Source organism: Syngnathus floridae, chromosome 7 (genome assembly GCF_059516105.1).
Source record: "Syngnathus floridae isolate MCC-2025c chromosome 7, RoL_Sflo_1.0, whole genome shotgun sequence".
Taxonomy (NCBI): Eukaryota; Metazoa; Chordata; class Actinopteri; order Syngnathiformes; family Syngnathidae; genus Syngnathus; species Syngnathus floridae.
The window spans coordinates 17,061,499-17,087,410 of NC_142419.1; the positions used below are offsets into that span (position 1 = coordinate 17,061,499).

Consider the following 25,912-nt stretch of genomic DNA (forward strand, 5'->3'; position numbering starts at 1 on the left):
TCTTCTTTGACATAATCGTAAAAATCATCAATCAATTAATACGACAGAATACGCAGATGAATTATTTCGTCCTTTCTTGTTTTAATATCACCTTTATCTGAATTACACCTTAAAATATTGATTTTTTTTTTCTCCCAAATCTGAATATTTTATGAAAGCACACATATACAAATGCCAAACCAACATTCTGCAACGTTGATGATAAATGACGAAGGTTTGGATGAGAAAAATCCAAACAGGACATCTGAACAAATACACATCGCTGACAATACAATCTGAATTGCTTTCTTTGTTGCCGTGTAAACAGTAAGCGATGAGGATGCCAACATGAACACATTCATCTTAATTTTCATGTCTCTTTTTCAGATTTTCTTTTTAACACTTCTACTTTACATATATGACTTATTAGAATGAGACAGACATGCACGTTTTGAAAAATCACCCCGAAAAAAAATGGCAGCAGATATTACAGGAAACATACTGTTAAAAACAAGGCAACAATAATACACTTCATTCAAAGTTTTGTTTCATTTTGGGAAAACAGAATGTGATAGGATTTTACTGTACATTTTTTTCATCCAGAAATCATTAGTTGAGAGTGATTAGAGATGAATAACTCAACTATATTTTAACACTCTTTTAATGTGACCTCCTGCTTACCGATGAAAATGAATGACGTTATTCTATCCAACATAGCAGAGCAAATCGGGTCCGACTGAAATCATAAGACGTGAACGATCCGGAAAAAATAAAATGGCACCGATTGTTTATTATGAACTAAAACGTTCAAAAATGATAAAAGGTGGCAGTTTCAAGTGGACTCACCCTCATGTGTTATCATGAGAGGTGGCTCCTATTACTGTACAAACCTTGACTAACATTTGGAAATTACAAGGCTGAAAAATGTGAATTGATAAACACCGTCATAATGTTAAGGAGTAAGGAAACGTTATGTAAATGATGTCTTTTAAAAAAACAGTAGCAGTTCTTTGAAGATTTAAAATAACATCTATGCTAATTTCTGTTAGCGCAGGTAAGACGTTTATGTTAGCATTAAGCTAAATAATTTGCCACAGTTTGGTTGAACATTTGGGTGTTCAAACATCTGGTGGTCTTTGTTTTACTATTTGTCAGTTTGAGTTAACGTCAACAAAGAGTGTTAGCTTCTTTTTTGAAGAACCGTGTGAATGAGAGAGAGTTAGAATAGGCGCTAAGCAATAAGGGGAAATGCGTATAAAGCATATTGTGAGTGGACAAAAAAATATTTTGTCGGAGTATGATACATTTTCCTTCTATTGCTTCAAGATAATGAATCCTCAGTGATAAATTAATCTGTTATTTTGTTTGGGGTACACAAACTAATTAAAAAAAAAAACATTCACATAAAAAGATGAGCATGGTTTGATGCGTTATTTCAACATCTGCATTAGAATCGATACTCTCACCAAAAGTTCGGTTTCGATGTCGGACACCGTGGCCGTTCTACTGCTCGCCGGCCTTGCCTTTGAACTTGACCACCATGACGGTGATATTATCGGGGCAGCCGCGGTAGTACGACTGGAGGACGATGCTCTTGGCGCCAAAGTGCGGCTCGTCCAGACGCTCGCGGACGAAGCGCACGGCCTCTTCGTTGCTGAAGGTGTCCCACAGGCCGTCCGACGCCAGGATCATGAACTCTGGCTGGAGCTTGTTCAGGTCGAAGGAAAGGATGTCAGGGTCGGGGATGACCACGTTGAGGTTCTTCAGAGTGTAGTCGCCCAAGGAGCGAGACATGGCCAGGATTCCCTGGACGCGCCACGAGCCATTGAAACTGATGAATCCGCCTGACAACAACAAAAATAGAGTTGTTGACATTATTCAAAATTAGATTTTCTCTATTCCCGCAAATTCTCATTAATTCCAGTGGAAAGTTCCCACCATTCGATTTTACAATCCCGCAAGATGACATCACTTCCTGTACTAGCTAGGGCAACATATTCTCGAGTGTCTCGGAAAACGTTTGAGTTACATTCCGACTTTCTTACATGGCCAGGATGCGTCTCCGGTTTCCTCCTCAACAAGCGAGCAAGGTCATAGTTTAGCATTTCAAAAACGCTGAGGTCTTGACATCAGTCTACAACAGACTGCAAAATGTACAAATACAACCCAGTGGAAAAATACATTACGTGTTCAGCATTGCATAAAATAAAAGGAGTTTTCATAAATTAGGGAACATTAGACCACAGTGTCAGTTAGTTTTATTAGCTATTGATAATGATGAGGGAATATTTAGCTAATAGGTGCTTGGAAAATATTTAAATATTAATCATAAATGTTGAATAACTATGACTTTTTATTTAAAATCCGCCCTTCCAGGGAAATTTGTGTCTACTATTTATAATCCTTAACGGCCGTTTGTTTTTGAACCAGTTGCCTTATGTTTTTTTTTCCTCCAGTACCTAAATTAACCGTTAGATGGCGATAAAAGACTATTATGCAAAATTGCCCCACAGGCTCACACCTCTGGCCAGGTGCCATCATCACCAGCACTCCAGAGTGCATGCGGCGAAGAGTCGGAGGCAGAATTATGGCTCCAAAATGCCGGTGTTTGTTAACATGCACATTTGATTCAACCAAGACAAACCGCCGAGTAAAAGAGGCAGCGGCGCTCATGACTGTTTTCACGTTGTTTCCCAAAGTGAGAAATTGATTTGTATGCAGTCAGTGTGCGTGTGTGGAATCTCTCACCAGCTTTCTGGATCCTCTTGCGCTCTTTCAGCTGGTAGGGCTTGTGGTCATGCGATAGCGGGATGGCCTTGCCGTCTTTATCGCACAGGACTCCGCGCGAGTCGCCCACGTTAGCGACCGTCAGCTCCTTATCGGACAGCAGGGCCACCAGACATGTGGTGCCTGAGGGAGGAGGAGCACAAGAAAGAATGTGACTGATGCGGAAATAATTGACTATAAACCTGAGTCCATCTATTTGGCTCGGGATGAACCATACAAATATCATAGATCACCACTTCCTGCTTGAATTTTGTTATTTGGGAGTCATGAATTATTTACAAGATATTAAAGCAGGCATATTCTGCATTATTTTCCTTCATTTCAGTAACATTTCTGTGATGCATTCGAGTCAAAACACCCTAAGGATGAAGAATAGCAGCACACTTTTGAGGGTTCTCAGGGGGCCATCTTGCCACTCTACTGTGGCGTGTGCCAATGTAAACATGGCTTTACGTTACCATGACGACAAGCGGCGGAGCTAAGGAGTCGCTTGGGGCAATGAGCCGACGCACGTTACTATATGTGAAAAGTCTCACAGCACACCTCCAAAAAACACTAACATGTTTTTAAATTAGTAGTATTGCATTTTATAAAATGATGCAAAAATGACATTAACTCAAATGCAACAAAGATAGTTTGTGCATTCATGCTCAAAGAATTTGCGTTTTATGGCCACAGGGGGCAGTGTAATGCACACGGACATTGTTTGCACAGAGGATAAAGAATATATGCCAGAGAGGGTTGTATCAAATTTAAAAGGGCTAATATTAGCCATGCGGCCACACAACACTGTTATTGTAACCTTTAAAAACAAAAGTGGGGAAGGCCTCGCCTTTCTACGAACGGTTCGGACTGAAGCCCTTTGTGTGCGATCCAAATTTTTTTTTTTTCTTATTTCTGCTCTCTCACACACACAAAAGACTAAAGTGGTGGGCGTAAGAGCTCGCTTTTGAAGGGCTACTGGGCATCCAGCTCTGGCTTTGACTACAATGGGAAGTGTGAGGGCTGGGTTACATGAGGAAATGGCTGTAAACATGTAAAAATAGTCGAGTCAAACTCAGGATACAGTTTCAATAAACAGAAAACATGAAAAGAATTTCCATGTTCTGAAATGTAGTTTTAAGCGTGAAGCAATTCCATTCGTCCGTTGGTTGACTGACGTGCAATTTATGTCGGAGATGCTTCAGGGTTAGACGGAACGACATAAATCTCATTTTAAAGGAGAGATGAGATTCGAGATTTCTCGGTAGCAAAACACTTTTAGTTTTCCCTTTTTGTGGCATTAGGTGAGATGAAGTCTTACATGGAAATAGAGAAATACAGCAAGAGGGAGTGCGGTGAATACTGATGACACTTCGATGCAGACATTTTTTTTTTTTAACGGGAGTGAAAAATAATTGCATGAGTACCTAATCCGACATATAGCTTCTCCTGCACTGTGCCACGCTGTTCGTTTAATTAGCCTTATCGGGATCCCATAGCGATAGAGATAATGGACGGAGACGGCTCGCTAGCATACTCTTGGCCAATTAGGCAAGCCTTTGCTTAGCAACTCGTCCGCCAATCTCTATTAAAATAGCACACGCTATGTTCATGCTAATTATCCGTTTAGCTTGGACAAAAGAAGATTGAGGTCTCCACCCAAATTACAATCCACATTTATTGTTGTGTTAGACTTTATGGCAAGTACTAAATATAAATATGTGAGGGCAAAATTATAAAATTGTTCTAGGCCCTCCTGCTTATTAGTAAACCCACAAAGTTCAAGCTAGGAATGCTATAAAAGTTAGCAACAGTGAGACAATCTGAGCAAAACAAGCGTTTTGCAGATTTGGAATATGTGAACTGATTTTGAAAACGGGAAAGACCGCACAAATGGGGCTGGAAAGAAAAACGTTATGCTAAAAAAGATTTATTGCAAAATGGTTTTTAAAATCCTGCCTCTTCTCTGCCTTCTGTGTGAAAGTCATTCACCTTGCGAGACAAAAACAAGTGGATGGAAAGATTTACCACAAACAACCACCTCTGCTGTCACCTTTAATTTTTCATGATGGCACTCACGCATCAGTGGGCAACTTGTGTTGTGTGTCAAAACCTGTCGTTGTGCGACAAAGTTCATGCCGTCACGTCAAGGTTAGGTGTCGTCGCACACCGCGCTGCGTCAAGGTGACTGTTTCCGACCTGAAGCTTACGGCCAATTCCATTAAAGTCACATCACTCTTATCGCCACTCGGTGTTTGCTGATAAGCGACGAGGGGACGAAGAGCCCGTGGGGGGGGATGAATCAGATATATCGCGGACTACCAGTTCATCTGGGAGCATCTCTTTCGCTCGCTCCCCTGCCGCTTAATTCAGTCCCCGATTGCAAGAAAGAGGAGATAGCTGCGAATCAGCCACAATTGGACGAATGAGCAATTACCTGATCAGCAATTAACCCCCCCCCCCCCTCCAAGACGCTGACACTGTAATAAATTGCAACTCTAAACAAGCATTATCTTTCTCTAAGTTAAATCACAGCCAATGCGTCTCGCTGTCTGGACAAAAATAACAGCTCTGGACGGAAGCCCTTTGCGCGGTTAAAAGCTCACAAAGTATAAAAAAAAAAAAAAGACAAAAGGGATGAGGAGATGGCTTTTCTTGCTGGGACAGCATTGATCAGTAAGCGGATGCTGGCTGGAGTACAGAAGAAGAAAAGGACCAGCGTAAAAAAGGATAACGAGGTCGGCGGAGGGCGAGTTGTCGACTTTCGCGAGGAGCTGTCGCCTATAGAGACTTGAATTATTTTTTTTGTTGCAACCAATGTGTCATGTGAGCTTTCTCGAGTCGATGAGCTGGAGAATAAAGTGCTGACAAGTCACATGTTGGAAATTAAGTTATTATTCACGCAACGCATTGTTCGAACCCCTAATCCAATTTAACAATCTAACCCCTTCACCCTTGTTTAAGTGAATTACTCCTCTCAGTGTCATCATTATTATTTTTTTAGTCTTCCTGAGCGTGAAGGTTTAGGCATGAAACTTTAAAGTCCCAGTAAATGGAAAATCTACCAGAGCGATAATAGTTTAGGAATTGACATTATAGTTAATTTTCAATTTGTTGTGACTTTTTAAATTTAGCCGTTAGCTTTATTTTTTTCGAGCAGGTTTAATTTGTTTTCATTGGTTTTATTTTTTAGTATTTTCTTATTTATGTAGTGCAGGATAAAAAGGCATGTTTTAGAGACAAAGAATTATTCCTTTCAAAGACAGACAAAAATACTCCGACGGTGGCGATGAATACAAGATCGGATTTTACAAGTCTACAGACAACGGCGCGGCAGCAAATAAAAGCGGAACAATCGATACTGAAAATTACTGCACAGCACAGGGGCTATGTACGCATCATACCCCATGAGGGGGGAGAAAAAAAATAACCTTCATCATGATAATAAACTTTATTGCTCATTCAAGGAAGGTCATAAGTCTTAATAATATTCCCCACTCATTGAGATGGTTACCAACCTGCTAGCGGCGAGTGTTTGTATGTTTGCGGGGAATTTGAGATCATTGGAAGAGTCGTTACAGGTTTTATGGACCAACTGGGGGATATTTTTCAATACAATTTTTTTTTTATTATTATTGCGCAAATGAAGAGACTTTTCGAATTAGGCGAGCCATCATGAAATACTCTGTGTCGAGTGAAGAATATTCAGAGACATTTAATAGCTTATGATATTTTTTAGACTAACGAGAAAAATTTTAATACAAAGTCATATTTGGTTTTTCAATCCCGCTACGTCCCCTGACCAATTAAAAGTCTCCTGAACTTTTCCTGCTCCCCGCTCGTCGGCTGCTTACATCACTCTCCTAAACAACTAAAACTTCCGCGCGTCCCCTTCGTCTGACCCCCCCACATCTACCACCCGCCCACTCCTCACCCCTTGGATCCCTCCAAAAATAATTACTACAAGCCTTGTGAAGATTGGCTTGTATTTAAACAGCTGAATAAGCAAGGCCCGAGGCTTGCTGACAGTCATTGTTCAACAGGAGAAGACTGAAAGAGTGTGAACTTGAAGACATCACCATGGATTAGCTCAATGGTATGCTTCATTCCAACCTGTTTTACACGCAAAGTGAAAATGAACAACTGAGATAACGTGGTTGCAAAACTGTGCACACCCTCTGACACACGTACACACCTGCTTCATTGTATGTGGCGGAGAGCTTTGCCAATATTTCCCGGTCCAACGTCAAGATCTGCTGCTCCAGGATAGACGGGTAGGACAGGGTGTCCTTTTTCTCCTCCTTCTCTTTATCCTTTTCCTTATCCCGCTCTCGCTCACGTTCATAGGTCAGCAGCTGCTGGCGTAGCGCCTCCGGCAGGTGAGCCTTTGCGTAGTCAGCAGCCGCCTGATAACAGACAATGGAGAGAGAGAAAATAAAAACTGAGGTCCATGTAAATACATTTTGAGACTGGTACAAAATTAGATTTGGTCTCAGTTGGTGCAGCGGAAAATATTTATTTTTGATGCAATATCAGGAAAGAATTTCGATTCCTCATATTGTCCTAAGCAACCGTTTCCTGTGTGGAATTTAAGTTCACATTGGACTTTGGATGTTCCAGAGTGTGTTATTGATTTATTGTGTAAAACAAATAAACCCAATAAATTCTGATTAAAAAAAAAAAAAGGAAATTAAATGGCGTCAAAAAAACAGATGCTCTAATGTCTGAGTAAGCTAACTTAGCTCCCTAGAGAGCAGATAAAACCTTTGGACACATTTTTTTTTTTTTTTGCAGCCTTTCTCTACCCCTGACTCAGCGCAGAATCAGGAAAACAAATCCCACTCAACCAAGGTCATGAGGTTCAGGTGAGCACACATATCAGATAATACACTTCACGGAGGCGTCACTAGATCATATTTCATTTGTTCTTGAGAAGAATCTGTAAAAAAAAAAAAAACACAAAGTATCTTCTCAACTTGAACGATTTCAGGCCGAATTACAGAGATACGATGAGCCAAACGCTGAGCCCGTTTCTTCCGTCTTCATTTCAAACAAACCCCCATCTTCCTTTCCTCCGTCTACGTCTCATTATGAAAATTGCTTTTGTGGAATCTTGTTTTTCCTTTTTCACTCATCGCCACTGTGTGTAGCTGAGTCGCCGCAGCTTGTCTTCACCGGCTCGCTTCCTCGCGTCCAAACACCGCCGATGTTTGCTTCTCCCCCTTGAGTGTGTCTCCATTTAAATTCTCATCATCCGTTCCCGTCTGCTTCCGTGGTAACATTCCACACCGCAAAATGTATCATTGTGTATTATTCCCCCGTACCGACCGTTGAAGTGCCTCCATCCTGCGGTTGCCATGAAAGGAGCCAAGATAATAAACTGAGTTCAGGGGTCATAAATAGAACAGGAAGTGCATTGTCCCGCTGCGTCGTACAGTGCCAATTACTGAGCAGTTTAATTGACGGGCCTGTCAACCGGAATAAAGGACTGGTGGCAAAGTCCCTCATGTCAGATCTAAATAGAGCTTCGCTGTACATTATAAATGTATGAGCTATGCCTAAGCAGATGTTCAAAGTGAGTTTGGGCTGGTGTCCAGTGGAGAGATTCTTTAGTGAATTAAAAATTGCAGCATTAAAAAAAAAAAAAAAAAAAAAAAAAGACAGGCAGAGGTGATTGTGTAATAAAACCAGGATAACTCAATATTTGGACAGATGGGGGGAAATTAAGTATCAGCGCGGTGATATTTATTACACGCTGCTACAGTAAAAGTAAGGGAGCTAAGCAGTTGGACAAAAAAAAATTGTTAGCTGATGTTTGGAAAAATAAAAATGAGCTGAAATGCTAGGTGACGTTTGGAAAAATTAAGCCAGGCTGGTCGATTTAGAGTGCCTCGTTGTTGGCTCTGAGTGTGCGCCTCATGCAGAGGAAAGCAAAAGACCCTAGGAGGGGAAATTTATTTATTTATTTATCCATCTATTTACATTTACCGATTTATTTATCCATCCATTTATTGATTTATTTTAAAGAAGTCCTACGTGAAAAGTAGCTTGTGGACAGGAGCCGGTGCGACAGCCATCGAACGCCTCGTTGAAGGGGCGAGGAAAAGCCTGGTGGGACGTTCAACCCCAATTTAGTCCATAATGAGCTTCCCTGTTTGTGGTTTCTGTAGTACGAATCGTTATCCTTTTGCTCGTTAAAGCCAACACATTCATTAGTCTCAAATATGCCAGTCAGTCCCCTAATCGTTAAATTATGTGGGCAATTAAAGTGACAGAATGAATATTACACGCCGATTGACCTTTCATTTTCCCTGCATATAATTATATTGAAACCAAAATAGGATTAAGGGTGAATATATAAGAATTGTGAGCAAACTGCCCACATGGACGGCCAATAAGCATCGCTCTCAACCCACACACACACGCTGCATCATCCATCCTGTCACGACACTTACCAGGCCAAGAGAAACACTAGTGCCTCTTAAATATTCTTCATCCATCACATCTAAAAGCTGGCAGACATGAAAAAAGTCATACAAGCATTCCTTTAAAAAAAAAACCCTCAGGGAATTTTGTACAAGAATCTTTTTTATCCCCTGCTGATGTTTTGACAGATAAAGTCATTGGTGGAGAAAAAGGAAGAGAAGAGGACACACTGACTGGAAACGTGAAGACCACTCATTAGTATCACTCGAGTGCATCGTTTCGAGAGGAAGGAAGGAGAGTTGGTCCCTCCTGATAGTTTGAAATGAACCATCAAAGCAACGGCACGCAGAGAAATGATAAAGTGCAGTAGATGACAGGCAAGTGAGAAATGGAGACGTCGGCTGGATTTACACTGCGGGGACTCAATTTTTGTGCCTGGCGTAAGTCATCAGTGGAGTTTTCTTCCTTTTGGGTATTTTTGCAAAGTTGACTCGAAGTCTATATATTATGGTGATGATGATAATAATAATGCATTCATAAAAAATTGACAAAGTGTTGCACCACCTACGCCAAAACTTACACTTGCTTTTAGCTGGTCTAAAATGTTGTCTACTTTCTGTCATCAAGTTGCCAGTGAAGAACAAACATCTGTCCATCATCTAACCTCTGGACCAGTTCTACCAGAATATTCAAGCGGGTGCATTCTATAATGTGTGCGGATCCTATATGTTGTATTTTGTCTGCTGTTGTTGAGCAAACATGACCAATTATTATTTTTTTTTAAAATGAACAAATCGTACCAATCCGTTTGACCCGGATCGGATTTAAAGGGCCTTCGGCACCAGGACCGTTTGCCAGGAAAGAAAAGTAACATGGCTTCGGAAAAACCAAACAAAAACACTCTCAGTTGGAAATGTTTGTTTAGCCTCGCAAACACCCCCGTGTGTTCTCACGCACAAATCTTAGCCTGGCATCGCTAAAACTGTTTTGCTCACCCAAACATTGAATCTCACAGAACCGCAACAAACCCAGCACAGATGGGCTGTCGTCTGGAGGATTTACCGAAGTATGCAGCCACACTGTGAGATTCAAATAAGATACCAACTGACACACACGGCAGTGAACCACAACCACGGTCAGTCAGGAAAAAGATCTTTACTCGTAGTAGAAGTAAGACCTCACCGGGTGTCCTTCCCATGACAGCTGCTCCATTCCAGGAAGGTGAAAACTCAGATTAAACCGTAACGGTCCACGAGGAACGCTCATGTGCTTGATGCATTCGCCTCACCTTCGAGAAAGACGATCACATTCCCTTCGTGCGCACACTTCACCCGATTGTTTTTATTCTATTCCAGCAATCTGAAGCTTGCATCTGCTGGTAGAAACTGTGCTATCGATCGATTGTATGAATATTTACATGGTAATGCAAGCGTGCCTAAATTAGACCGGTATTTACTCTCATTGCCATGCAGAGTGTGCTTGCATTCCTGAAGACCGCTCGAGTGTTGCACCCTGCCACAGCTCATCACACTCTAATGAACGTCGTCACGTCACAAGTCTGTCAAACACACACACACACACACGAGGCATCTTCGTTTGCCTCTCGACAAGATTTGAAGGCCCTTATCAATCATTTTCTGGACGGAACCTCTGTAAAAAGGATTTGCTGATAGATTAATGGCGTTTGTCTGAAAGCCGTTTAATACTTGAAAAGCTCCACACGCACATACGCTCTTGTATCATTCAGTTGTGACTTCACACAAACTGCCCCCAAGCTGTGTTAAAACCCCAAAACTTCAGTCGACTGATTTATGCGACTGACTCGCTGCCGCTAACAAAATGGAGGCGAGCCCGCCCGCCGCCGTCGCACACGTGGTTTGTTGTGACATTAAAACTCAAATGGAGCCTCAGCCAAACCTCACTTGCAAGCCAGTAACAAAAAAAATGGAGTTTTAAAATCAGAATTTATATCAGAGCGTCATCCAGGTCCTGAAGAAGCAAAGCAGCCCCAGACCATCAATTAGTATAACTGTTTCACTTTTTACATGATGTTGTTTTTCTGAACTTCTCTCCTAAAAGTCTTAGGAGGCATTTCGGCATTTTTTTTTTTAAATCTCTTGAATGAGCCTAACTTGCAATGTGGGAGGATGTTGGCGGAAGCCACATAAACACAAAGAGCCAAGATTGCAATGCAGGACCGCTCCACTGTCACTGTTGCTTATGCAAGCAAATTCTTGTGGCTTCCAAAAGTAAATATAAAAAAAAAAAACACTAAAGAGGCTTAAACTATTTCTCCAATAGACCTCATTATAAATGGACTTAAGTTGTCAGCATTAGAGTCTAAGTACGAGCCTGTCTGTGCGTTGCGTGGGAGGGAAGCTATCAAGGTGCGGCCGCCGAGACGATTCAAGAGCTGGACCGTGCGGCATTTGTCATCGCGGCGCTCTCCGACACGGTGATAAATCTGGCTCATTGCCTCCACGCTGCAGCTCTCGCTCCCACGTACGCACACTGGTGCTCTTGGCTCACTCGTAACGCTCCTCTGATGTGAAATATCAATTTGCATTTGTCGCCGGCGTCGCGCCGCGAGCATAATGCACACCCCTGCTGTGGTAGCGTATCGCTCAGTTCGCAGGGAAACCATCAGCTTTGCTTAAAATACTGCACATCAAAGCTCTTCTACAACCTCCATTTGGATAAACGCGCCGTGGCTTCTTTTCAGACGTAAATGTCGACTCAACTCGACGGCGAACGGTGGAGGAGTAGAAAATAATTTTGACGTGAATAGTTAGCAAGCTCGGTTTGTGTTTTACGACACGAGGCCCTACGTGGGTGTGGGAGGGGGGGAGCAAAATGGGAAGGAGGAAGGGAAATGTACAGATTTGTTTTTGTTGCTTTTTCATATAAATACTGTATCTGATGTCGTTATGACAACTACCGTGAGGCATTTTAAAAAAAAAAAATATTTTTGATTATATTCACTTGGATAAGTGGGATGTTAATTCATGACAATAGTAAAATTTGAGTCGCAACAACAGTTGAGAAACATTCCTTAAATTCGAGCAGCATAGACCTTACTTACAATACTTAAAAATGCCATTTTTGTCTTGTAATTGTGCTGAAATTTATTTAGGTCGAATATTGTTTTTGTTTTTAAACAAACTTTTTTATTCACTCCTTTTTAAAGTATCATGACTGATAAATAACAATACACTTCTAAGCGAAATATTTCTGCTGTCAACTATATTAATTCCTTGTATTGTCTCTTTGTCTCCGAGACTAACATTTTCCTCTTGACAGTATTTAGTACCGCAACGGCGGGCTAAAAATATTAGTTGAGCAGTGCCTGCCAAAGAGAAATTGGAAAAAGCTTGTGTGTTTTCTCCGTACCACAGTAATTAGTTGCTATGCAACCATTTTTCTGGAAGTGTGAAAAAAAAAAATAGTACATAAAAACAGATGCAACCTTGTGAAAGCCCGTGGCCACAACAAGGCACACTGCCACACGGCGCTGCCAAGTGTCGCCTTGCTTATTCCGACTCGACAGCTTCCTGGACGCTTTTGCCTCCTCTTCCTGTGTCCATCCTTCCATCGGCCACTCACATCTCCATACAGCTGGCTTCTTTGACACAACAACTCTTTCAGAAGAAGCACCGCGCGCATAGCAAGTAAGCTAGCAGCAGTCATATGCTACAAATTTATTTCAGACTTGCTCGATTGAATAGAAGGATAATTAGTTTCGCAGGTTTGTTTTTCCCCACATTGCTCATCGCTGCGTCAAAGTCTAAAAGTCGGTCTAAAGAACAAAAAAAAGCTACGCCCTCCAACTAAAAATATGCCACCGCCAAGACGAAATGTTGCTAGCGAGGCGGCGGCGTAGTAAGTAAAAGTCACCGAGGCCCTTTGGGACGGGAGGCAGAAGACTCTTTAATATTTCAAGGCAGTGATAAGGACGTCGGGCGGACTGCAGAGAGATAAGATGACTGCGGGCCGGGCTGGTTGGGGACATTAAAAGCAAAGGGGGGAAACAGATTTAGCGGGGTAGATATACTGTAAATCTGGCGAAGCTAAACAGCGTGTTCTCACAAGAATGGAGGGTATCATAAAAAAAATACTTCAGGTTGGATTTATCCTAAAAATAAGTGTTTAAAGGAGCTCAGTGGGGTATCAGAAAGGGGAAGTTATGAAGAACAGTTGAAGCGGTGGGAATGATCGGAGGAAGAGACAGAGAGAGAGAAAACCAAGGTTGCTTTGGAGAAAGGTCAACGGAGACAGAGAAAAGATTTAAAACTGAGCAAAGAGGTGGAAAAGTATGTCATGTTTTCTCGAGGGAGAAAAGCGTAGGTGCCCTGGCTTTCAGCCTGGCAGCCATATGAGAAAGAAGAAAAAAATAGGAAAAAAAAAAAGCCTTCGCCGGACCATCATGGCCAATCATTTGAACTTTCGGGCTAGGACTGTCTTCACATGCATTTTTAAAAGTTGACGCTTCACCACGTTTGTCACATATGGCCTCCACTTGCTGAGGAGACTTGACGTCCTTCAAGATTTGAGAGGAGACACCGCAGACAGAAATAGAAAGAAACTTCATCGAGTCGTTAAGAAAGCTAGTCCGGTCCTCGGCTGCCAACGAGGAGGTGGACCTTGGCCAAGATGACATCCGTTATGGACAGCAACTCCTTGTCATCTGGTTCTTTTTCCATAAATTGTATATGATTCCCTACGGAATCAATAACGTACTCTCCTTCTTCTCTTGCCTCTTTTCAGCCTAGCAACTGGAAGCAGAGCTCCCAGTCTCGCTACCGGATGAACTCGTTGAATAAACTCAGGAAAGGGCAGCGTACGTCTGTGGTTTGCAAACAAATACGAGTTTCTGGATGTGTAAACAAACACGCCGCACGGAGGAGACGTCACACTAAAAATAGTGTCAAGTTCAGCAGGGAAGGGAACATGGTTTGGGGTGGAGTAAGGGAATGAAGAAGATGAGCAGGAAAGTGGAAAGAAAAAAAAAAAAAAAGAAACGGAGCTGTGCAGTTAATGTATAGTCCCAACCTCCCTGGTGGGATTAGCGTAAATCTAATACGCCCTGCTGTCACTTCAACTCCTTTTAGCCTCGGCTTATAGACGCTCTCAGGAAGGGAGCGTGGCTCCTTGGAGCCTGGAGCTGTTAGCATTAGCGCACAAGCTTCCTCTGCGCCACATTAATCAATTTGCAACTGTGCTTATCTTGTCTACCGTTCGCTCCGAGCTATCATTTAGCGAAATAGTCAATCACAGCTATGAATCTGGTACAAGTATCATTTCAAGCCAAATCTGAAATATTTGGCTATTGTTCAATAACTGCCTGGTCGCAAGAGGAGCTGAAAGGAGTTGTCGGAATGTGTCACGTGGCCTGTTTATGATTTTCTAAATGAGATCTGCAGGGTGAGAGACAAACAATAAACTCTGGCAACAAGCGAGGCTCTGTCTTTGACCGGGACACTCACTCGAGCTAAAGTTGACCCAAAAAAAAAAATACTACGAAACAATCTCAATAGAAGATTTTGTTCATTTATCACAAGTCCTAAATTTGGCTCCTAATAAGTCTTAATCGAAATCGTTCCACCTCATTTGTTTACTGCTTAAAGGCTCACAACATTTTTTTTCCCATGTAAAAAGCAGCTTTCTTCCGTGTAACTCCCCGAAGACTCATGATTTGATTGGAATGGATATATTTTTGTCTCTTGCCCTTGGTGGAAAATCATGACTGCCTGGTAAAAATATTACTGTAGCTATTTATTGATGCAATAAACTCCAGCCCTTATTCACTCGTGCGAATAAAAAGTCAAGAACATGTAGCTCTTAACTGATAGTAAGAATGTTACCGTGGTGATGACTGCTTCTTTGTATATTTAAAAAAAATAAAATAAATAGCTACTGCTAATTAACGCCGTAATGTAAATTGCCTTTGCGATTCTACGAGCGGTGCCTATCCCAGTCAACGTGGCTTTGGCTTTGCAAGCTGCTGGTTATATTTAAAGATTTGCTCCTCACACTCAAGAGTTCCTCAGTGAATCGAAACCATGTGCAAATATTAAACATGTGTATGAGCCGCATTCCTTCCATTCAGATTGGTCTATGCGTGCGAGACGGCGTGGCACATGTGAGCGCCAGACCGGTTTAAACAGTTGGATTCCGAAAGTTGCGTGATCAAATTGTCGGTTTATGCTTGGGGTAGACAAAGTATTCCACAAAAATGCACCTGCTCTACCCATCTGCCCAAAGAGGAACAAGGAGAGCTACATTTCTGTGGACTCAACAAACGCAATGTAAACAACCGTAGCGATGCGACTAATGCTGAACAGCTGCCACTTGCGAGATTTTTCTCACTCAACATTCTTCTCCTCTCTCAAGACACGACGAACTCAACCGTTTCCCCCGAAAAGGCGCTCAGAATTGTGAAAGTGGTCGCTCACATAAAGAATTAGACTACCGTGTATTGATTGCAAGAAGAAGCAGTCGTTCACTTCAGAAACTGTCGATATTCTCCTTTAAAAACAACGCCATTAGGCTAGCAAGGCCAGTCGATTACAATCCTGATTAAGGCTGTTAATCAGCAAGCGATGGATTTCTAAGACCATATTTACAGCAATTTATGCAAAGTTTGTCGGAATCGGTTGTCTGATTTTAAAATTCTTCGAGAGAAGCATTGGATTTTTTTCGACTCTAACCTTGCAACAAACACACATCCATGTGCACTTACACACACATTTGCTTTCTTTGCTCTCCCCAGACTGCAGCCTTTGTTCGCTCGGTCTAATCCTGTAATACCAACAGTGCATTTAGCCACATACCAGCTTCCTTTCATCTACCCCAAGTGAGGACCAGTGCAGGTTGAACGCAAACAACTTGGTGTTTTGACTAAATAACCCCAAAGCGTTCCAAGCTCAAGAAAGCTGCACAGTAGAAAAAAAAAAAAAAAAGCCAAACATGTATTAATATTCCGCACCAGTCTCGCGGTGTATAAAATGGCTACTACTCCAAAGTTGCAAAGAAGAGGAACTGTGCCGCATGACTACTTCAATTGCTCCCCGAAGCCCCATATATTTTACAAGTTTTGAAATTAATAATAAAGTTGAAAATAAAATGGCCTTTCAGACTGGATATAAAGCAAAGGGAAAGTAAGGACAATGCAGGACAGTCAAAACTCTGCCAAGGCTGTAAAATGCTTACTGGTGCTATTTTCTCGCTTCTTCTAAGATCTTGGGGGGGGCGTTAAAAAAAAAATATTGATTGTTGATTTATCATGTTTTGAAGCAAAGTAGGAGTACTCTCCGTACGCGCATATCAAAAATTGTCCTCGGTGGATCAGAAGGAGTCCCACAGTGAACAATTTGGCAGCGAGGGAAGAGCCTGAATGTGACGAATGACTCTTGTTGAGATTTCGTGCAGGTTATCCTGTGTCAGCTAAAAGCCACTGTCTATTTAATGGATAAATCCCCTCACTGAGCCGGAAATGAGTCCAATGTGACCATGGATGGCCACTGATAAATTTAGATAGAGAGGTATACGCACTGAGCACGGGCAATTCAATTGTGCTGAGGTTGGAGGAGGAGGAGATCTGTTTTGTAGCATCTGGTCAGGACCAGCAAAGGCTTAAATTTGAGGTTACTGAATAGTACTGGTAAGGTGAAGTATAGAAGTACTTAAAAAAAATGAACAGCTCAAGGGCTGCAATTCGGTGCACATTTTCTTTAACAAAAAAAAAAGGCAAAGTTGTTTCTCAAGGACATTCAGTAATAAAGCAGCTTCTCGCTAACATGAGGAAACACAGTGTATCGCCAATATTTATTTCTGCATGTCTTCAAACCACATGATGGGTCACAATCTTTAAAAAGGAACTGAATCAGGCTCTAGGGGAGAAAAAAAATAGCATATGACTGGTTTAGGTCAAAAGCTGTCAGTGGTCAACTCGGAACTTTGACACAAAGACTGAATTATCCTTGAAATTGCAGATATCATCCGTGTTTCCACTTTTGTTTTGTTTTTTGTCAGTCAACAACCAAAACGGAGCCAAACTGAGTCAGGATAAAAGCACAAAGTGCCAACCGTGCTTTGTGGCTTTGTACTGGTCGATGAGGTCATTTTGGGACAGGACAGTGCCACTCAGATGACATGTGACAAGAGGTCAGCTTTGTCAAATGAAATGGCACATGTCAAAAGTACTAATTGATTCTCAGTCAAAGTATTAAAATATTTTATTTTAGTAAAATGCAAAACAAATATCAGCGAATATGCAAATTTACAGCTACCGAATTGAGACTAAGGTTTTGAATTGTAATCTCACCAATCTCCACTAGAGGGCAGATGAGCCTACACTGGCTTTATGAGTAGGTTTAATATTTTTTTGCAGATTTGAAATATGTACCTCAATAATATTACAATTTTGAGGAATTTGAAAAAAAGTGCTTATTTTGTTGTTTGCAACAAACCATTTATTATGTTAGAATAGTAGCTCATACATTTTAAATAAGAAATGTAATATGAAAAATAGAATATATTAGGAGCATGCATTCGTAAATTGATGTCCCTCCAACATTTAAAATGCTCTAAAACGTTTCCCTGCAGTACACATGCGCAAGTGTTGCGTTGTAACAAGGAAATTGCGTTAGTGTAAATTCACAATGTGTGTGTCACTAATTAACTAGACACGCCTGAAAGACAAGACTTGACAGCTGGTGAAAGGACAAAACCTGTTTGGAGATGTACATCTTTACATTGACACCTGTGAAACTGGTTCACAATTTTACTCACTGATGACAAGTCTTTTCGCTAGTTTCAATATTTATGAAGCACTTCCACCAACAGTTGAGTTTCAATGATTGTTCGCTTTGATAAATTACTCTTCCCAACGAGGTTGCCAGAGTCAGGGTTGATTGTATAAATGAAATTATAATTGCTAGACGTAAACCACAAATAATTGGTGCTTGATTGCTTCAAATGTGTTGTAATTGCGGCCGTGTCGCTCAGTGTGATACCTTTTGAGATTAAAGACCAAGCTAGAGGTCAGAAAAGTTCAATGACTGGTATCACAAAAGATATATTTGGAATCCAAATTACACAACTACAACAAATTACAAGTTTCCCCTTCGGATAATCCGATTGGAGTGTAATGTCATCACAGCTATCGCGATGTCATCTTTAAAACCGATGATGATCCACTTGAGCTTGAGATGTTTTGGGCTAGGAATTGTCAGATGCTCAGGCCATTGTGAGCAGGCGAGTTACATTTTGCACTGAGGGATATCACATTGAAGGGGGAATACTTTTGTTTGGGATTAAAATGTTCCGTGAGACCAGTTTTGGAACTCTCCTGACATATTCAGACATGGCTAATTTAATGTCATGTCAAGAGGACAAAAGGTTCATGTAAGGCAACAACACTGCCAGAGCTGAAGCAAGTTTCATTGTCAGAAATATTTTGCTTGGCCTAATATTTACATTGCACAAACAAAATGCCCCCTGGCGTTTTATTGTAAGACCCTAAACTGAACAGGTGTTGTATGAGGGGGGAGTCATTCTGAACAACTTGCCTCTCTGAGACAAAGCCAAGGAACTCACCTCTCCGCCGTGGCCGTCAAAAATCCCAAAAATGGACGGGTGGCTCTTGTTGACAACGTCGGCGAGCACATCGTAGCGGTCCTCCATGTGGTCCCGCCGCCCTTGGATGGAGTACACGGCGACGTTGTGGCTCTTCAACTCCCACGTCTTGGCGAACTCGGCGTCCAGGACGTCCAAGCCGCCAAAGCGCTCGTTCTGCATCATCTCGGCCACCTTCCCCTTGACCATCTTGACGGCGTCGCGGCTCGACTTGACGATGGTTTTCACTTCGTCCGTGTGGAAGAAGTAACTCCATAAGGCCAAGCTGATGCATAGTAGGAACAGGGTCTCCGGTCGGAGCAGAAAATAACGCATGATACGACCTAACAGGGACAGCAGGGTCATTGTATCCTCTATCATTTATTATGGTTTTCACGCGTGGGGGGGTACCGCGGCAGGTAGTGCGCGCTTTTACGCCGGCCGATTTCACTCCATGGCTGGCGTGTGCGGCGAGGACCGGTCGAGGTGAAACGGGCTCATTTAATCCAGAAGCTGAACAATCGAAGAAGAAATGACACTTCACTTCTCGTGTTATTCCGCCGATGAGTTCGAGCCGACCACAACCACTTCAGCGTTCAATCCCCCGCAGTGAAAGACGCTCAGTTCGCTCTGCCCATTTGGGTGTTCGTTCGGCAAGTCCACCACGCCAGACTACGACGAAACAGCGTACCAGTCCGGGGTCGAGCTATGGAGGCGTCTGTTCTTTTGGACAGACAAGTGACCCCCCACCCCCGTCCCTCAAAATAGCAGCTCGATGTGCGTCCTCACATTCCCAGCTGCCACACTGGATGCGACCGAACACTGCTGCTCGCGGAATACATGGGCCGTGATGCCTTCACGTACACTAAGTTATCTAAAGTTATTCACAAATTCGCAGTTGCTGTCACAAAATGCAATTTCTAACCATAATCGCACTTTAACTGTAATTAAAGTGCCAGCTGCACAATAATCAGTGCGGATTGTAGTTTATAGAACAAACATACACGCCCGCGCGTGCACACACAAACACGCACACCTACAAATGTGTGCAGATATTTCCGATTGTTTGAAAGCGTCGTTCTGAATGTCAAACTCAAGCAGGTATAATGGTAGTGAGCTTGACGAACGACATTTGCCCCGGTAGAAAGTATTTTCTCTCCATATTGTGAATATTCAACTCTAGTCTAGTATTTATTTAATCATAAAAAACCCTGCCAATTCAACAATGTTTGGCGAGTTTTACTCAGGCGCACACAAGGCAGCTTTGGGTCCTCAATTGATGCTCTACGTCACTCAGCCCTTCTCCGCGGACCTCGATGGAAAAAACGTGGAGCCGATAGTGTCTGCAGAAACTCACTTTTTACTAACGTTAGTGAGTATATTTGCTCGTTATTTACAAGAGTTTTGACTTTCGGAGTTTCTTGTCGACATTATGTTTTTCCCCAAAGTCTCTCCGGTTTACCGTTCAGAACTAGTGACGTGCGATGAGGTTCAGGGTTGGTGAGGTACTGGACTCCTTAAGAGCCAGATTTACAACCACAATAAGCTCTGTTACTTTTTTGTAAAAGTCCTCCTTATTTTCCTTGAGTTACCTTTTTTTTTCCGCCGGAATCCCATGAAGCTCTGATGCCATCACGGCAGCTCCGTCATGTTTGAGCTTCTAGCTGTATTTTTTTTTCCAACACTCCATCAGTCACGTCATCAAATCCCCCACAACGCCACTGCACTTCACAGTCCACTTCACTTTTAGCTGCAGAGCGCAAAATAACAACAATCTGTGCTTTTTGTCTTGTCTACTTCTCTACAACAAATAGGGCACCATTAATGACCTCTTGGCTCACATACGCCCCCTTCGGTGCGGCAGAGAACTATCTGCCTCAACCTGTGCCTTTTTACTGCGGGTTTATGTCCCATCAGCAAAGCAAAACGTTTCACCTTTGTATTTGAACAGTTTTGACTATAAAAATGTTTGTGCAGTCATATTTATTTAGAAGGCGTCTGGTGTGGAAACTGTGCCAACCAAATCAATACCAGATGACTAGCGATGGTGGCCCTTGATTGGACAAGTAGAAAGTCAACAACAACAGGTCTTGATTGTGTCCGCAGGGGTCCTCACAAAACTGCCAGATAATCAAGGATGGAGTACATGCAGTCTGGCGCTACGAGCACCCAGGGAAATATGTAAGTAGGAAACCAGCCTATTGTTACTGTTGACACTAGAGCTGGTCGATATGTCTGTAAAACAAAACCTTAGTTGCGTTGGCACGATTTGCCGTAACAATGTGTTATATTCTAATTTTCCCAGCCTGTGCTGCACTTGTGGCGTCCCAATTCCCCCAAACCCGGCCAATATGTGCGTGGCCTGTCTACGCACTCAGGTAGACATCTCAGAAGGAATCCCCAAGCAAGTGACAATCCATTTCTGCAAGCAATGTGAACGGTTTGTCCTACGACATTTTTTTTTTTTAAAACCCTAAATTGATCATGTGAATGAATCATGGACTGATAACATTTTTGTGTTGATCCTACCTTCTCTTTGCAGTTACTTGCAGCCTCCGGCCACATGGATGCAGTGTGCTCTGGAGTCCAGGGAGCTGCTCACACTTTGTCTGAAAAAAATTAAAGGCTCTATGAGCAAAGTATGTTTTAATCTTACTGACATTTCCAATTACATATTGGCAGTCAAAATGTCAATGATGCATGATAACTGGGCAGGCTGGCACTCAGTGCTGTTAAATGCACTTTCTGGCTATTTCATATATTCACAACACTTCTTCTAGGTGCGACTTATTGACGCTGGATTCCTGTGGACAGAACCTCACTCAAAAAGGATTAAAATGAAGGTTACCATACAGAAGGAGGTAAAGATCAATTATTCTAGAGGGTTTAATAATTTACTCTATTCATGCTTTAGCCATGTAATCCAAAGAACCACTCTTGAACAAACACACAAAAAAAAACATTTCCCGTCTGTCAGCGAAGATGGTCTAACCTGTTGCTGTCTCGTCAGGTGATGAACGGCGCCATCCTACAGCAGGTCTTTGTGGTGGAGTTTGTCATCCAGGCTCAAATGTGCGACGACTGCCACCGCGTGGAGGCCAAGGACTTCTGGAAGGCTGTGGTTCAAGTTAGACAGAAGGTAAAATGATTGGGAGCCACTCATAAAAAAAATTACGAAAATAAAATCTTTCACAACCAACACTTCATTCAGCAATGTCGTTCTTTTTTTGTCCGTTTGTATCATTTTTGTTAAAAGGATGCTTTTTGTTTCCAACAGACTCTTCACAAAAAGACATTCTACTATCTGGAGCAGCTCATCCTCAAGCACAAGCTCCACCAGAATGCCCTAAACATCAAAGAAATTCATGGTGTGCTTTTATAGTCATTCTAAGAAATGATTTAAAAATATTTTTAGAATTTGTAGTAAAAGAAATTAGTCATATCTTAAGGCAAAATAGTAGCTTTAGTTGTATTGCACATTTCATTCACAAAGCACCACACTGTGCTCTAAATGATTAAAAGCCCATTTAAAATCCTCTCCACATCTGAAAGTGTTTGTTAGGCCTTGCGTCAGCCATCTTCCCAAATGTCTTTATTGTGTTGCTCATCACTGTTCTTCCTCCTGTCTGTCTCAGAGGGCATCGATTTCTACTATGGCTCCAAGCAACACGCTCAGAAGATGGTCGACTTCCTCCAGTGCACCGTGCCCTGCAGGTGAGCAACGTAAACAAACAAGGGCCTTCCCGGCGGTGGGTAAACATTTTACTTATTTATAGGAAGCTTGCGGCTGTGCACACTGCAATTAAAACTTTTGGATGGTTTGGCGCGGTAAACATGGAGGGAACATATTTGTGTCTCTAAATCTCTGTCTTTCCTCAAATCGAAAGGTTAAAGGTGTCCCAGCGTCTCATCTCTCACGACATCCACTCCAACACGTACAACTACAAGAGCACTTACTCCATGGAGATAGTGCCTGTTTGCAAGGTATATACTAGCAGCAGCATGGATTGTTTAGCTCGAGATGATGTCATCAATTTGTGACGCTGATTTACAATGTAATCGGTAATTTAGCAATCTGCTTTTTTCATATGGCACCGGATTGGAGTCGAGATACCACGATAGCTGCCATGTTTATTTTTGCAGCGCTTTAGCATGCAGCCTTTCACAGTTGAACCATTCGACAGTTCTCACTTTGACATCCACTTGTCTCCTTGTTGCCAGGACAACGTGGTGTGCCTGTCGCCGCGCCTGGCGCAGAGCCTGGGGAACATGGGTCAAGTGTGCGTGTGCGTCCGGGTCACCAGCACCATCCACCTGATCGACCCAAACACCCTGCAGAGTGAGCCCAGACTGGCTTTTAAGCCAAATGATTATTGTTTGCGTTTTGGTTTACTAAGTCCTTTAGTTGTGAAACTCTTCTTTCTGTATTACGTTACCTATTATGCTATGCTAATTGTGATAATTGCTAAAATGACAGTCAGTCAGTCTGGCGGGCACTTGGGATCCACGTCACCATTTTTCTTGGGCTTGCAAGAGGGAGGAGGGCAAGATGGCAAACATATTTGTTATGCAAGCCGTCATTGCTCATTAGTGAAAGTATGACTGCAATGAGCTGTCGAAGTGTCTCCCCCCCCCCTTTTTCTTTCTGGTGTAATCTGGCGTGTTTCTCAGCGGGGTTTTGACATTTTGAAAGGCGCTCGTCATTAATTAGTCTTCAAAGGCCAGGCCGCTTTTGTTACACAATGCAGAAATGGCCTCAAGGCTCATATGTTTTTTGTTTTTTTTTTCCCCTTGGTAATTTACTTCAGCTTTTTTCCTCCCTCTAGATTTTCTTGTCTTGACCTTTTTTTCTGATACTAATTGCTTTGACTTTTTATAGTAGCACTTTTACAGTTTCAGGGAGTTAAGCAGCCAGCACGACAGATATATTTCTCGAATTTAATCTGCTAACAAAACAGAGGAACCCGCATAATTAGAGCCTCGCCGCTCCGTCAGGTTGGCACGATTATGCTGATGCAATCAACCATCTCTCGCTCACAGTTGCCGAGGTTGACGGTAGCACATACTGGCGCCACCCCTTCAACAGCCTCTGTAACCCACGGCAACTGGAGGAGTTTATCGTTATGGATATTGACATCATCAGAGACCAGAAGCTGGCTGCCGGAGCTGGCATGAGGTCTAATAAGGTGAGTGGGGGAGGGGGTTGCTGCACAAACAGAGTGCATTATTGGGGGAATAGGCATTGCAATTCTCTTGGAAGCAAAATCAATAGCGAGCCATTACATTATTCCGGAACCTGCATGCGGGATTGGAGCCAACGTGATAGAAGTGTTTTTGTATTGATTGCACAGGCTTGCCGTGTCACAATTCTCCGAACGCCGCATTATTATTATCATCACCATTATTATCATTGATGCTCCCGTCACAGTAAATTGGAGCAAAGAATGGCGTGTTTAGTAGTTTGGTAACACTTGCAAACATTTTACTTGGTGTTTAAGTTAGCATTTCATGAGGAGTTAGGAACCTATTTGTTTGCGCATATGTGGACAATGCCAATTGGACCCTCTAATTCTCATCTCTGTGTACGTTACAGCACACTCTGGCTGAGTTGTGGGTACAGAAGACTTCAGAGATGGACACGGGTCAGCAGTACCACTGCCGCACATTCCTGGGCCACTTGCTCAACATTGGAGACGTGGTCATGGGGTAAGTATTGATGATAGTTGCTATCCACTTGAGGAAAAGTGTTTACAGGTTCTGTTTCCGACAGGTACGACTTTGCCAATTCTAACGTCAACGACGACTACTTGAATAAGATGAACCCTCATCATGTGCCTGATGTGGTAGGAGTTTTTGACTTACCTTTTTACTTCGTACCGCCCTCTGGTGCAGAAACACAGTATTGACGCGTGGCGTTGACGCTGATTGCATTGTCATGGACTCTTGAAGGTGCTCATCAAGAAGAGCTTTGACCGCAGTCGCAGAGTGAAGCGCAGGAACTGGAAACTTCAGGAGATGGCTAAAGAAACAGAGAACGTGGATACAGATGATGAGAGGCATGCTGCAGTGCCAAATCATTCTTTTAAGATGGCTTCGAAATAGAGTCATCTCTAATTGCTACTCTCGTTTCCTGTCTTAACATTACATTTGTGTCTTCAGACAATTCCAGGACTTCCTGGAGGACCTGGAGGAGGATGAGGCTCTGAGGAAAAATGTTAACATCTATAGAGGTGAGCAGCTAGATGCCTATTACAACCTCAATCAATCTTGATTTTTAAAACAAAGTTAAACAGTATGTGTGCAGCGCTATAAACTTCATGTCACACGTTGTTGCTCATGCACGATTTTTACTAAATTTATGAATATTCATTTCAGATGCCTCAAAGATCCCGGTGGAGAGCGACACCGATGACGACGGCGCGCCACGCATCTCTTTGGCGGAAATGCTGGAGGAGCTCAGCCTCTCGGACGCCACGGGAGGCGAGGGGGACGACATGATAGAGTAGATGTCGCGAGTGCTGATGAAGCCACACCGCAAGAGATGAGCTAAAGCATCTTAGGTTGTGACCTTCCTGTAACAAATTATGTAAAATGCATAACTGGGCTCATTGGAGCTTCTGCGTGCACTTTCCAAAATTAAATAAAATCATCAGCTATCAAAAAATCATCTACTATTTTGAATAAGTAGGACTGTCACTGTATAAACACGCCAAAAACAAATATTTATCCTTATGGAAATTATTTGAAAATGCCTTGCTTCAGACGTCCACCAGAGGGCGCAGTTGCATCAAAGGCAAAGATGGGGAGAACGATTTGTTATATATACATTTATGGAGCCAGTACAGTACTTTCAAGTTTTACCACTAAAATGAGTATATACACAAAAGATTCAATTTGACAAATAAAATCCAGACATAGAAGTATTTGAGTTAAGCGTTGAGTTAACACTGGCGCCTTAACAACACAACTACTATAAGCATGATTTAGAATTATTCATATATTACACGTAGCGTGTATGAAGGGTGAGGTATAAGCAACTGGTTATGATGTCACACCGGAGGAATGAACCAGTGAAATGTTTGACACTGGGGGAAGAAGAAGGGAGTGCTCGTGCTAAAAAAAA

At 42.4% G+C, this 25,912-nt stretch overlaps 2 protein-coding genes across 3 annotated transcripts; one reads left to right on the plus strand and one right to left on the minus strand.

The window, feature by feature from the left end:
* Positions 1-59: 59 nt before the first annotated feature.
* Positions 60-19,716, minus strand: ppm1lb (protein phosphatase, Mg2+/Mn2+ dependent, 1Lb). The gene is made up of 4 exons (XM_088380767.1): positions 18,772-19,716; positions 6,944-7,154; positions 2,728-2,889; positions 60-1,823 (listed from the first exon to the last, which is right to left on the minus strand). Exons 1-4 carry the CDS (start codon positions 19,168-19,170, stop codon positions 1,483-1,485), a joined length of 1,113 nt encoding a protein of 370 aa, XP_088236893.1. The 5' UTR covers positions 19,171-19,716; the 3' UTR covers positions 60-1,482.
* A 299-nt stretch (positions 19,717-20,015) lies between these two features.
* On the plus strand, positions 20,016-25,453 carry nmd3 (NMD3 ribosome export adaptor). 2 transcript variants are annotated; one of them, XM_088380764.1, is made up of 16 exons: positions 20,016-20,157; positions 20,896-20,970; positions 21,095-21,229; positions 21,332-21,428; positions 21,570-21,650; positions 21,800-21,928; positions 22,067-22,157; positions 22,425-22,503; positions 22,677-22,773; positions 23,011-23,128; positions 23,830-23,975; positions 24,383-24,495; positions 24,560-24,632; positions 24,739-24,845; positions 24,949-25,019; positions 25,165-25,453. In XM_088380764.1, exons 2-16 carry the CDS (start codon positions 20,927-20,929, stop codon positions 25,293-25,295), a joined length of 1,512 nt encoding a protein of 503 aa, XP_088236890.1. In that variant the 5' UTR covers positions 20,016-20,157; positions 20,896-20,926; the 3' UTR covers positions 25,296-25,453. The 2 variants fall into 2 exon arrangements, with proteins under 2 accessions (XP_088236890.1, XP_088236891.1); XM_088380765.1 differs by having other exon boundaries at positions 20,023-20,161.
* The last annotated feature ends 459 nt before the right edge of the window (positions 25,454-25,912 follow it).